Consider the following 15,050-nt stretch of genomic DNA (forward strand, 5'->3'; position numbering starts at 1 on the left):
GTCAGAAATATCGTTGGGTTCCAAGCTTTATAGAGTAGCCTAAACAAGTCTTGTTTTGGCTTTATCTTTTTTGGAATGACAATGACCTAGATGACTGAGAATCTTCCCCAGCACACTACCAACACTACCAATGTGGCAAATTTCTTTATAATCCCTCTAAATAGGACACAGCTCAATGTTCAACTACATTTTGCACCTTATTTATTTTTTTGCACTGCACTGAACATTTCCATATAATGCCTTTTGCACCATGACTTTAAAATGGTTTTCCTTTTCTCCTACACTGTTTACATTCTGATCACTGCTCCACTTTAGACATGGAAATGTTCATCTCTCTGCTAAGCTGACTCACTGTTAAAAAGCTGTATGCATCAAAATTTTGTTTGTTTGTATACATTCTGTGTATAAGATGACAATAAAATTAGTCTAAGTCTAAAAGGTATCACTCAGGTTAAAACGTGACACTTTAGGATGACATGTGCATGGATGATGTAAGCCAAAACCTGAACTACAGCCTTAAAATAAAACACATGAGTCAAGCATAACTGAGCCTCGGTCAGGCTTGATGTTTGACACTCAGATGCTTAAATAACACACTGCTAAAACTACAATTCAGCTTTGGTTTGAAACATCCTTCCATAAATGTAACACTACTACTGTGAACGAATTCAAACTGCACCATTCCTTATTGAATTACCTTTTTAATGTTTTCACTTAACAGAACCAACATGGCAATCGGTTCATTCTGCATCAAACAGCATATTTCCAAATTCCCTCTGAAGCACAAAGTTAATATCTCATTCTGTCCTTCTGGAAAACAAAATGAAATTTAGGAGGGGAAATCATGAATATAGATTGCATCAACAAGCATTTATAACATCTCCTTGATCAAATGAATCGTAATGATGAGTACGTCAGATACAGAAAAGGTTTTACTTTATTGAAACCATAAAGAAAAAAAGATTCCAAAAAAGTTTAAAAAAGCAATCCACTGGACTTTGTCTCCGAATTTGAAGACGTTTGCTTCTCATCCAGGAAGCTTTTTCAATTCAAATTGCCAGACATAGTGTTGAATTTGAGGCTTTATAGAGTGGCCCAACAAAGCCTTTTTGTTTAGAAAAATAAGGCTTTAAACAAAAACAAGGCTGCTCTATAAAGCCTCAGATTTAACACTATTTGGGAAAAAGCTAAACGTCTTCAAACTTGGAAAAAAAAGTCCAGTGGATTGCTTTTCAACTCTCCGGAACGTCTCAGACCTGGATAACTGAGAATCTTCACCAGCACATAAAAAAAAACGAACTTAACTTTTTCTGTAGTCTGTAAACATCAAAAAACTAAGTAGCAGCTATTTAATGCACTTTGTTTAATTTTTAACAAAAATCTGGTAGAATTTAATAACATATGACTTCATACATAAAAAGGGGGGAATCCAAAATGTTCTAAACTTTGAAATGCATCTTTGTTTTTGCACACCAAAATCAAACATTTACTTCATTAGCAAGGCTTTGCAGAGTGCAAATTCATGCAGAAGAGGACAGTAGGTTTTTATTGTTAGGTGTGAGGAACAGAGACATGGCTAAAGTAGAAGAATGTCCGTCTTCCACCTGAGAGAACATCAGAAGCATCAACAATGAATCAGCAGGTGTTTCCTAAAATTAGATTTGGGCTGAGACATGAGAACAGTACAAGTTTTAACATTTCAATTCTCCCTGAATCATTAAAATTTTCTTTTTTCTCTTTTTCGATTCCCAGTTTTGATGCCCAGTCCACCGCCTGGAAATAAAAGCAGGCTAATATCAGCAAAGAAGTGTGTGCAGTGCATGTACATTCACCTGTTTGTGTAGCAGCATTCGAAACTGTGGTTTAAAGAAATGACCAGTCGGCTATGTGTGACAGGGGCGATGGGATTATATTATCCAAAGAAGGGCGCACAACTGACACGATTAAACACAGCCATACTCGCCATTGACTTGCTGCGACAGGTTTTTAAAGTAAGGTCCCTGGCAGAATTTGTTCCTCCTCTTAATTTATGGCGTATCTTCTGCAGGGAGAGAGTGGATCCTATTTTATACTTTACATTAAATCTTAAAAAACATACCCGCTTTGTTTCATACTTATTCTCAAAATAATGAAAACCCCTTTAATCTAGAGCTGCCAATCTTCTAAATGATTTAAATCATAAATTTGATTGCTTATTTTAGTTTATTTGGAATCTCTTTTATATAACAAATCCCCCTAACTTAATGATGGAGTGTGAAATTTGATCCTTCCTGTGTAAAACATCACTACTTCCTCATCCAGTTGAGTAGATTGATGTTTTCAACAATAAAGCTCCATGTGATAATTTAACTAAGTTAAATTGGGAAGATTTATTTTATAGTTTATAGGTCTGATATTTTTATATTGGCTGAAAATAACTAAGTTAGATGTTCAATCATTAAATTTCATTGAGAAGTTCATACCATTTCATTCCATTTAGTTACCGTAGGTTACTAATCTATAACATGTAAACCTTTATGACTCTTCTTCTAAGGACTAAGAATCCAGAATCGATAGGAACTGGAATCAAAACAAGGAATCGGAATAATTTAAATTGAAATGATGACCAACCCTACTGTAAATAAACTACTTTTTCCATTTTCCCAGGAATGAAAAAACAGGTTATAAATGTTCTATTGTGGCCTTTGGTGTTCCAAACTAGAGACCCAACTTTAAACATCTGGTCCCGTTTATGGTGCTGAGTTTTCCCCAGAAAGAGTTTCTGTGTTGCATCTGAACTCCCTTTTTCTTCCAGTGCTGCAAGCCACCAGAGAAGAGATAAAAGCATACAAATGAGTTACGGTCAGTAATGACTTAGAAGCAGCTTTCAGCCCAGAGTGCAGTTTAAGCCTTGATAATAGTGCATGCTTTATATCCGATCTACCAAATCATTACTATCAGAAGGAAGGACAAACACCAAATTAAATCATCCTAAAGTATTTCCAGGTCCAGCACAATTTAGAAACCATCGAAACTCTAGTGTTACGAGATTTTAAAGTCCAGATTTCAAAATAAAATTAGTCTCAAGGTTATTTACAGTTGTTGTTTACAGTGGAGCTAATCAGGCTTTACAGGAATATGTACAGACCACAAATACAGTCAAGTTCTGGCCTGGTGTAAAAGTTCCAGGTTGTACTGCCTCAGTAGGTTACAGGCATTTTGTTTATCTGGGCTTCCTGGTTCAGGAACATGTAATGTGGACTGCCTAATCTGTAGATCTATCCACAGCGAGTCCTCTGCATCCACTGCTGCTCTCTTGCTCTACATGACGCTGCACTTTCCCTTCAGCTTGTCGGCTCGTTTCTGTTTCCCTGAGCGTTTCCCGTCAATGCTCAGGCTCATGTCCCGCTTCTTCTCCAGCGCCAGCAGCTCTTGGAAGAGTTCTTTGACGTTGGTGTTTGTCTTCGCCGACGTCTCCATGAAGGCACACTTCCAGGATGTGGCCTGAGCCTCACCCACCTTCGTCTCCACCTCGCGCTGGGCTGTTTCATCGCTTTTGTTGCCCACGAGCATGATAGGAATAGAATCCACGCTCCCTTTGATTGCCAGAATCTGCAGAGAGAGTATAACAGGGATAATCAAACACAAACTTCAAACTTTGTGGTTTTCTTTGTTATCTGTTCTCTGAAACTGTTGCTGCTCTCAGATGAATCTGTGATATGCTTCATAAATTATATTACAGTTGGTATAGACATAGTTAATCTGTAAGTGAAAACTTTTTTTGATCTAAAAACCTTATTGAAAGTATTTCTAATCTTTAATGTTACATTTTATCGATAAAAAAAAAAAAAAATCTCTTAGGGAAAGAAATTGAAAAACTATTAAAACTGGTTGTAGGAATCTGCTGACCCCTGATTATTCATTAAGGCATCTTCTACCATTACTCTTGATGTTTTTGTAAAAAAGATTTTTTAATTAATAACAAGAAAAAGAGTTTCCAAATCACCAAATCTGTGCAATTTATATTTTTAACTATTTCAATGATTTGGAGAAAGTAGAATCAAATATGCAAATATTAACAAGTCTGAATAAAGGATGAAAATATAATTTTATTTTATTCTAAGAATGCAATCTGGTGAATTAATTAATTATGCTTTTGTTATAATCTGGGACTCATGGCAATTGTTGTGGAGGTCACTAAGAAAACATCATAATATGGTTAATTAAATCTTGCTGAAAAGATTTTCCTTGACAACTAAATCCCTTTAAAATGTGCTGACTGTACTTGCAGAATAAACTCGTATCTCAGACCTGTTGGTAGATGGGTTTGAGCTCCTCCAGGGACTGGCGACTGGTGATGGAGAAGACCAGGATGAAGGCGTGGCCTTTGGAGATTGACAGTCGCTGCATGGCGGGGAACTGGTGACTTCCTGTGGTGTCTGTGATCTGCAGCGTGCAGACGCTCTTGTCACAGCTTATCACCTGCAGAGGTGACAGAAATCTGTTTCATTTAGGTCAAGCATTAAAACGTACTCAGCTAACTCATAGACCCTGAAGTCGATAGAGATATTGCACAAACAAATGATAAAGATCTTGAGTAAGTAAAAAAAAAAAACATGTATGATATAAGTACTGCAATATTCTAACCAAACATCATCTGTGTAGTTGGGTAAAAATGATCATGATTCAAAACTCTGTCTGGTCCTGAAAATCTCTTAGATCAAGTACATTATGTCAGAACTAATTTTCAGCGAAAGCCTCTCATGACTGGATGGAAATACCAGAAATCATAAGAACATACAGTATTTGTCTTTCAAATCATTCTCCAGTGGCTTTAATTCATGACTCCAGGATATTCAGTTGTACAGCCACTTATTATGGGATTCTTATATCTGCTTTGTAACGTATTGTATTTCACTGTATTTCAATAAACTGTTCTTACTGTGTTTTATGACATTTTTAGTATTTTTCAGTATGCTACCTAGTATGTTTTGTATAATCTGGTTTTAAAATGTTAATTTTGTGCTTGTAGTATCTTGCAAATTTCTATGCATTTATATTTATAGTATTTTATGTGGTAGCCTAAGGCACTATGGCACTAAATAAACAATACTGACATGTTCTTTACAGCGTGTTGTCCCTTTTGAAATATACACCATCTCTTTGTCACATTAGGTTTTTGCAGATCTTCAATTTTTTTGAGCCCTGTGGACTCAATCAGAATGAAACCTAACTTATTATCAGGAAGTTAATCATAAGGGAAGTGATGCTGTTTATATTACTATTGTGTTTAGCTTAAAATGAGCCATCATGTCTTTATACATTTGCCTCCAAGGGGACAGAGTTCTATTTAAGCTATTTTTAGAGCAAACAACCAGATGTGCTGCGTGTGTCTCACCTGTCTGTAGGTGTCCTCCACTGTGGGGATATAGGTGTCTCTGAAGGTGCCTTTAACAAATCGAAGAACGAGCGAACTCTTCCCAACCCCACCAGCTCCAAACACCACCACCCTGTAGTCGTTACTCTGCTCAGGCATTCTGAAGTCCTCCTGTCACTCTGGAACAGTCACCTTTATGCTAAAGAACCAAGATAAACACACAGAACTGATTATTCAGCAAGGGTATTTCATATTTTTGTAATTCTTCGATACTTTTTTCATAAAACGTAATTTCTGGGCTTTTTAAAATTTTACAATAACCTGGAAAAGTTATACAAGTTTTTTTATTTTACATCACATCCAACAGACTTCAATGCAATTAATTATGAGTTAATGCACACAAATTAAATTCAACATCTCACGAACGTAAGAGGAAAATGTCTTATGTTTTTTATTGTTTTGTGCTTATTTATTCTCCTCTCCCTTATTTGATTAACTCCAATTACAGCCTGGAGCAACTGATTGCCTTCAGAATCAATAAGAGAGTGAACAATGACCACCCAGGAAACAAACAGTGTAATGAAGACCAAAACATAAAGAGCCAATACTGAAAAGAAATTTGTCTTGAATTTAGGAGGTAAGTGAGACACTTTGCCATTGGACAATTTACACTTAAAATAAGAAAAAAAAATCTAATTGTATTATTTGAAGTGCATATCATCTAATTATCTTATTTCAAGAGTAAAAACAACTTATTCCATTGGCAGATCATTTTTATTACCTGCTCAAATTAAGGGTAAATACACTTAATTTAAAATATGAAAGACATTTTGTACTTATTTCTGGATCGTTTATGCAGTGAGGTCATAGGTATACAGTAATATAATAATATCCCTTACATAAGTTGCATATGGAGATAGGATGGAACATATGCAGACCTACTGTAACATGATATGGACTAGAAGTCGTTATCAGAAGGCCAGTGATAGGTTAAAGAGATCCTGCAAAGATTGATGGGTTAGTTGGGGGAATACTTCAACAGCTATCAGTCACACACTCTATAGATTTGGCTTTTGTAAAAAAGGTCAAAGCCATCAGAAGTCCTGTTTTTATCTATGCTTCTTTCTGTATGTCTGCTTCTGTCTCCTTGAACCCCAGTCGGCCTTGGCAGATGGCTGCTCACACTGAGCCTGGTTCTGCTGGAGGTTTCTTCCTGTTAAAAGGGAGTTTTTCCTCTCCACTGTCCTCTCCAATACAAGCCTGCTTAGTGTGAGGGATTGCCTTGGAGTCAATGGGTCGATGCAATCAGCTGGTTTTCCTTAGAAAACTTTGAATCAATCTGACTGTATAATCTGGTTGAATAGTCTCTATTGAGATGACATGTGTTGTGAATTCACGCTATATGGATAAACCGAGTTGAATTGAAATGAATTGCAGGTTTTTTTTTTCACGACAAGCCATGCAGGAGAGAGTAAACTTGTAGAAGCGGTTCTGCAAAAATTACACAATTTATTTGTTTTACGTGCAGTATGTTATGTAAAGAAAAATGCAAAGAGGATCTTTATCTTTAACATGTCATCTATAAGAGGGAAGTTGGTGCTGGCAGAGTCATGCTTTGGGTATCCAGGAACAGGTGATGTGAAAATTAATGAAGCTAGACACTGAAAAATCCCTAAACAAAATCTGTTATTAGCTGCAAATAAGCTGAGACTGGGGAGGAGGTTAACCTTCAAACAGCCTTAAACATACAGACGAAGCTACAACGGAATGGTTTAGATAAGAGGTCTCGATTCTAGTTCTCAAGGACCCAATGTTCTGCAGGTTTAAATTGGTTCCCTACATCCACACACTGAACTTGAATAAAAGGGTGATAAACAGCCTCTGCAGCCCCTTGTGTCAGCCGAGGAGAGAATTAAATAATTTGAGGTGTGTTATAGCAGATCCATATCTGAACAGGGGATTCCAAGGACCCTTGTTAAAGACCTCATGTTTAGTTTAAAGCAAATTCGTATGTTATATTGGCCAGGATAAAGTACAAACATAAATCAAGCTAAGTCTTAAAGTATGTGTTAAAGTAAAAGCACTTTTGCAAGTGTCTGCAAAGGTGGCTCTCAGTGAGGATGAGAGGAGAGGAGCTGGACAGATTGAATAACTATGAAATGTTTCTACAAACAGATCCATAAGTTATGGTTGGTGAACAGAAAGAATGGAATCACATTTGGGGTTAAGTGAAATCTATGGGTTAAAGTCAAGTTGGGAGCAGTCTTTGGTGCCGTCTGTCAGGCCAGGCTCTGAATTCTCTCTTGCTGACGTCACCAACCTCCTTATCTGCTCCACAGACTCACACCAATCAGCAGCTCAGTGATCATTCCCTGCAGACACAAAAACACACACCTGCCCCTGATAGCATCCTGAGTGTTTACAGTCCTGGCAGCATTACAATGTGGTGTGTGTGTGTGTGTGTAAGAGAGAGAGAGGGAGACGGTAGCTCCGTCGCCGTGGTTACTGCCCTCTGAGGAGGCACTGAAGGCGACAGAGATGGACTGCAGAGAGATTTATGCACTGAGAACAGCGCAGACATTTCATCACCAGCAGGCCCCGTTGCCGTGGCTACCTGCCTGCCCACATTGGGTGACGTCACTTCCTGTGCGGAGGCAGGCGGCAGGGAAAACACCGTCGACTAAACCAGCATAACCGGAGCTACAGACGCACATCCCAATTAACCCTTACATTTACTTTATTTTAATGCTTCAACCTTTCAGAAATATCCTTTAAATAGGATCCAATTTGGCTTTAACGGATCTGTGTATGTAATTAAACATTTTCTTTATCTATCCTTTGTACTTGATTTAAGCAGGAAAGAGGGAATTAAAAGTTTATTTAGAAGGACATTAGGGCCATAATAACAGAAATTCAAAGCAGCAATGGAATAAAGCAGTGAAAAAAAGATCACTCATTTACAAACAAAACTAGGTCAAAAAATAAACCATTCAAATTAAAAGTATACATTTTAAAGTTACAGTCCATTTTTTATGTAACAGTTTTAGTGATATATATTACTACCAAACCTGCCAATATTAATATGCTTAAAGGGGTTTAACGGTGGCTATTGCAGTTGAATTTCCGATTTGGTTAAAACGTTACATGCTGGCACATACCTACATCATTGATACAGGTTTACATCATATTAACCTGTGTTTGGATGTATAAGTACAACTTGAAAGCTTCAACAATCTTCGTAACACTGTTATGAACTTTCCCATATGTTGCTATATTTAGCCACTTTTTAGACCCCTCTAAAAGTGACTGGAAACAAAAAGGACTGGTGACAAATCTACCAACTTTTTCTGTTATTGGAGACTTTGGCAACAACATGAGAGTAAACCCTTTGCCAGCTCTCAGAGTAGAGAAGTGACCGACTCCTCTCAGTTTTTCCGTTGACACATGTGCAAATAGCCACAGATCCCTGCCTTACAATGTGGGATAATGTAACAAAATTGGTTTATGTTGTTTAGTTTAAGGGAAAGTATCATCCTTTACATTTTATAGAAGTCATTTGTGCTTTTAAATGAATGTTTTAATAACTTTCTGTCTTACCAACACAGATATTTCCTCCTAAAGCCTGGATCAAGGCATAGCAAAATGTGCAAATTTGGGTGATGGGTTTATCTTTTGAATTCCGGCAACTATTTTAGGAAGCCAATATCGATTCTTCTTATTTAGAAGTTGGCAACAGTGCTGCATAGTGAGTCCTCTTGTCCTCCACCACCTCAGCAGCACCAGCTTTGGGCATGGCTAATTCAGCACTGCTATGACATAAGCAATGATATTAATTTTGGACATTGAGAAACTATGTCTAGGCTGGTTAACTTTGAACAATGATGGAGAAAAAATGTTTTGTCTCCTTTTCAAATTGCTTCAGATCCTCCTCTCACAAAATCATCAAAAGACACTTAAACAGGTACATGCAATTCTCTTTGGCATAAATCTCCCTCCAGTAGATGCTAACTTTGTAGAGAGACCTCATCGATGAAGGGCATACAAGCCAAGGACCATAATCTACAGACCGCTCAAAGGGTACGTAGACCTCTCTGAACTAATTCTTGCTAAATCAGACATTCTGCAACATGTCTCTCTAATTTTATAGGACACTATAACTGTACCAGAGACTGGACGTGTGGAGTATCTGAAAGGAAAGACCAATAGTTTCCCTGCTGCAGGCCTGACCTGCTAAGCTGCTAGACACTGGAGATGCCTCAGCATTCTAAAACGGACATCAACAGATGTTGTTGGTCTGGCAATATTAGGGAAAGCATTAAGAGTTTAAAAATGTTGGGGTTTGATGACTTTCAATCAGTTTATGTGTTTATTGTAGGGATGCACGATATTGGGATTTTGGCCGATATCCGATATGCCGATATTTTAAAACTCATGTAGCCGATAACCGATATCGATACCGATGTTAAAACTGGACAAAAATAAGTAGTCATTGAAAATCGCAGTTTTGTTATCCATTACTGACAATTTGAAAAATAATATACTCAAATATATTTTCATATGCTGATGTCAAATTGATTTTTAAAAATGCGGTATCGATCTATTTTACTTTTTAAAATCTCGTGAAATTTCATCGTTCTGTTACAAACTCTCGTGATATTTTGCAAATTATTGTGAGATTTTGTTAGTAAAATAGATCGATACCGCGTCAATATATCAACATATAAAAATATGGCAAAATTTCGTGAATTTTCGGGGGATTTCGTAGCATAACGATGACATATAGCAATATTTAATTAGTAAAGAGATTGATATGGTGTTTTTAAATGGCAATATATCAGCATATGAAGATATTGTGATATTTTAATGTATCAATATTTTTTCCCTCGTCTTTAGAAGTTTTTAAGTCTGTAAAAAAGAAGTTTTTGAGGAAGAAGAAGTAGTATTTTTTTTTTTAGACTTTAGAAACTCCGATATTCGGTTTTAAGGCCGATACAGGCTGATACCGATAGGGGGCCGATTATATCGTGCATCCCTAGTTTATTGTTGTGTAAAGTAAGCTGACAAGAAGCCAATGTGGATTGCCCGGTAGCCCCCGCGGGTGGGCATCGTAACAAAGTGAAGCAGGGGAAGGAATTGTCCACATCTAAAGATCTGTCCATGGCATATCTATTAGCATCCCTCTGGTCACTTTGCATGACTCAATAAGGCATGGCCAAGCTTGGCCATGCTAGCAGCCACTGTCGACCATGCACCTGCTAAACCCCAGCGCATCCGAACAATTAGCTCTGCCCTTTCAGTGTCTCTTATGTAGCTATACATAGCTATGGCTATGGTACATAGCTATATACTATATATAGTATATAGCATATTGTTTGTTTTATATTGTATACAACTGTAGATCCTGTATTCTGTATATGTATCAAATTTGTCTGCACCATCAACACATAGTCAAATTCATCCATTTATCCAACCTTATAAGATTTTGTCAAAAACGACAAACGGTAAGAATGATTCCCCCTTCACAAATTTCTTCTGGTTGCAATTTTCTTGTCATATTAAATGTTTTTGATCATCAACCTTACAACGAAGACAACCTAAGAAAAATGTAGAAGTTGCAGAAATGATCTCATTCATCATTAACGATTTCTGATGAACAGCCAATTCCAGATCATTCCACAGCTTCTTAACCTGACAAGTCCAGATTTAAATTTTTACATTTTTTTATCCTTTCAATGTTCCATTTACTAGAGCGCCTTGTGCTACAAAACCTCAACCAATCAAATAAACGGCTCATTGCCTCTGATTATTGAATGCAGGGGAAAATCATCACTAAAGTTCTGGTTGAATGTGGGTTTCTATTCTAAAAAAAAAAAAATTATCAACAGAAACTGTCTGAAAAGAAAATATGGTCATTTTGATTTTATTCATCTGAAAGTTAGGTGTATGTATAGTCTATTCTTTTATGAACTTGGATGGTGTATTTCAAACCTTAGACTTACAAATTGATGTCATTATCAAAATTTCTTACTTAAATGAATGTTTAAAAAACAATAAAAATAATATTCAGTTCATCAAAACAATCTAACAAGAAATTTATTCACAGCTTATTTTTAGTACAAGTAATTAGCACAAGTTATGTAATATCCCAGCTCTCTACCATGAAACAGGAAACAAGCAGTAGATAGTTCACACCCTCAGAAAGTGGAAGCTTCCATCCCTTTTTGTGTGTAGTGTTTTGAAATGATGCAGTTTGGAGGTTTATTTTAGCTCTTTAATGTCAGCCAAGGTGAGATAATAGTTCTAGCTGATTCATTTTTTAAACCTTTCCCTCTCTGAAAAGAAAATCTTCACAGACATCAGATTAAATGTTTATTAAAAACCTTGAAATTCTGGAGAAAACAGTCCAAAGTTCCACCAGGCAGTGTTGTTGTACTTCTGGTTCTACCACATTACTAAAAGAGTACTGTATTACAAGAGCAGGGTGCAGCCATTCTTACGAACTGTACTGGAAATGCAACCCGGAAGTCAGTCCAATAGGAATTTAATAAAATCATATTTAATCCCCTTACCTTATGTTTGGGTTTCTCCATTTGTTAGGATTAGGGTTAGCCCTCAGGGGAGAGGATAAACTACAGGCATTTATTTAGGTTTAGGTATTAAGTCCACAGACCTTAAGTTCAGGTAACCTCCAAACTTTTCGGTGTGAAGTTGTTTTTTTGTGTGTGTGTGTGCATTTGAAAGATTGGCAAAAAAATCTAGATAATCAAGTAAACAAAGAACACTCTTCAAACTACAAACAACCATTTAATGAAAACTAATGAAACTAATGAAAACTGCACATACAGTAGGGTGCCTCCCCATTATTACAACAATTTACATATTTAATGTTTTTATTCCCTGCTATGTGGTTAAGTACATTTTGGTTTATAAATGGTAAATGACCTGTACTTATATATATATATGTACTCTAAATATATATATATATATATATATAGAAAGAGTAATTCAATTGACTTTGACGATGGCAAACTACATTGTGGCCACAGCTGCCCTGGGGCACACTGACAGAAGCAAAGCTGCCGCAAACACGCGCAACCGGGCCCTCTGACCATCATCAGCGGGCAAAGCGAGTGGGGTGTCTTGGCCAAGGACACAGCAACAGAGAAAGGACAAACCCCTGCATCCAATGCCACTATCGCCCTTTTTAGATGTATATATTTTAACGATCAAATACGCTCTAAAAGCAAGAAAACTGTAATACTATTATAAAGTGATATATAAAGGGTATCCTTTATATAGTGGTATCTGGTATAAGTGGTATCTAAAAGTATCCAGTGACCATGTAACTGTTCACCATTGAGTCCAGTATCAGATCAGATGGTGGTACCTATGTCCAAATGTTTGCAGATGCTGTAAATCAAACCCCCTCCTCCAACCTGCTTTGTCACTTTTTACATCCTACCCTGCAGCATGTTGGGACTCACTGGTTGGCTCTGTTTTTCCAATTGCTAAGGTTCAATAAAGCTGCCTCCAGACCCTAAAGGTATTCTTCTCCAATTGATTTTCCAGCTCATCATACATATTGGCCCAGTTCTTTACTCTTATGGATTTGCACACAGATGCCATTAAGGTTTAAATGTCCAGTCCATGTGGGTGTTGTGGATCTTGAGGTAATTTATGAACATGTCCCCTAAAGATTTCCATGGAATGGGGTGTGGAGATACCAGTCTGAGGTTTAATGGGCTTTCCAGATTTACAGTCAGGTGTAAAGCAGCACCCAGACCCTGAAGGTATTCTTTTTAGCTTGACATGCTGGCCCTATCATACATATTGGACCATATTCTGGACTGTAAAAAAAGGTAGACAACTCCCTCCATGAAGTGTTGCTCAAGCATATTGGCACCTTGGTTGGGATGTCCAGATACATTTGGGTTTCATCTGCAGTAATTAGCCTTCTCCTCCAGTCTGTTGAAGTGTTGAAAGAGCTGAGTCAAAAAAGGTAGGTTCTCTATTTGTAGAGACTTACAGCGATGGCAGGGCTCAGTTTTAGAAATAAGATGAGAAGGTCCCTCATCAAGGAGGTTGTAGCAGAGTAGAGATGCTGATGCCTCTCCCCAACAAAGGTAGTCAACGGACGTGCTTCAGGCATCGCATTATGATGCGTCCTGGAAACATTCCAAGGATGTTTGGGAAGAGACTTTGGAGTATCCAGAACTCGGAGAAATGTATGTTCTTTCTAGCCTTGAGAACGCGCTAGGTTTATAATGAAAGACTTAGTGTCACCAGAAGGTCTTCCTTTTGGACTTGTGATAAAACTAACCAGATTGCATATAAGGAAAATACAGGATAGATGGATCTTGGGTTGACTTGGAGGTTTTGATCTCTGATGCCTGCAACATATTAGAAGCCTTTACTCCTACTTCACCCTCAATAGAAATTTGCAGGTGGGGAAAATCAGCAGCTGCTGAGAATTTAAAAGGCTTTATTGTCTTTCAACAGAAAGGATTTTAGGCCAGATGGGTGTTTTTCTTGCTTTTTTTTTTTTGTGTGTGTATAAATGATATGTAAAAGTTTAAAAGAGAATTTTTTGTGCTTTTTCATAGTTTTGTTTTCTGCCTCCTGCTTCCATATTGATGTCATTAGAACAGTGTAATTGACAGAACATTTTAAGCATTGCAAATATAGCACATTTTCATTTCCTGTTCTCCGCTTTTAACAGGGACATTTACAGGAAACTGCTGGTATTCCACGGTTTTAAAAATGTCACTGCCTTCACACACACAAACACACACCCTCACGCACGCATGCGCGCACACTGACAGGCTGCTTTGTTCTCTGTTTCAATCAGCTGCAGCTCCACAGGCTCATTATCTCCTTACATCATGTTAATCTCTGTGACTGCGCTCTATAGTAAGGATGGCTCTTGCACGCGCACAGCTGGACACGTGCACCTACTGCTATTATATAAACACGCACGCGCTCCCAAAGACGAGCACAAAAAAACCAAATTAGCAACAAGCCGGTGTTTAAAACCCAACGTGTGGAGCTCCGTCCCCGGCTGCTGTCAGTCCACCTGCCAGGGGATGATGGATGGGTTTTTCTGGTGCGTGTCCTGCGGTGCGGGTGTGATGTTTGCGGAACTCACCGTGCGTGTCACCGCCGGATCCTCTGAGATTATCTGCGGGTTGGATGTGTGTGGAGGGCTCGCTTAGTCTGGAGCGTCTGTGAGCATCCCGAATCCTCAGCCGTCTGACTCACATCCCCATCATCATCACCATCACCGTCAGACCTGCCACTGGTCGCTTCACTCCAACCCTCCTCTTCCTCCTCCTACTCCCTGCTCCATCACCTCCTTCCTCTGCTCGGCTGCCATACAGAAGAAAGAATCAAGACTGCTGAAATTCTTTGGGTTTGTTTCCAAAATAAAAGCCTTAACGACATAACAAATAGAATAGGACGAAATAGGTATTAAAAGCAATTATTATCATAAAGAAATAATACTTTTATAAATATAAATAATATTAAAATCTTAATAAAATCATTTCAAAATGTGTTTAAAAAAATCATTTGATTATTTTTTTACTTACAATTACAATTACTCTACAAATTATTATCAACACACCATGTTAAGAATTTTAACCGTGCTTATTCTTATGCAAAAAGAATAATGTAAGTTGAAAAGAGAGAATATAAT

At 37.6% G+C, this 15,050-nt stretch overlaps 1 protein-coding gene across 1 annotated transcript; it reads right to left on the reverse strand.

Moving 5' to 3' along the window:
* Positions 1 to 1,478: 1,478 nt before the first annotated feature.
* On the reverse strand, positions 1,479 to 14,753 carry LOC119784733 (GTP-binding protein Di-Ras1-like). The gene is made up of 4 exons (XM_038286937.1): positions 14,502 to 14,753; positions 5,378 to 5,555; positions 4,291 to 4,461; positions 1,479 to 3,591 (listed from the first exon to the last, which is right to left on the reverse strand). Exons 2-4 carry the CDS (start codon positions 5,513 to 5,515, stop codon positions 3,301 to 3,303), a joined length of 600 nt encoding a protein of 199 aa, XP_038142865.1. The 5' UTR covers positions 5,516 to 5,555; positions 14,502 to 14,753; the 3' UTR covers positions 1,479 to 3,300.
* Positions 14,754 to 15,050: the final 297 nt, after the last annotated feature.

Source organism: Cyprinodon tularosa, unplaced genomic scaffold (assembly GCF_016077235.1).
Source record: "Cyprinodon tularosa strain WSP-4 unplaced genomic scaffold, ASM1607723v1 ctg106, whole genome shotgun sequence".
Taxonomy (NCBI): Eukaryota; Metazoa; Chordata; class Actinopteri; order Cyprinodontiformes; family Cyprinodontidae; genus Cyprinodon; species Cyprinodon tularosa.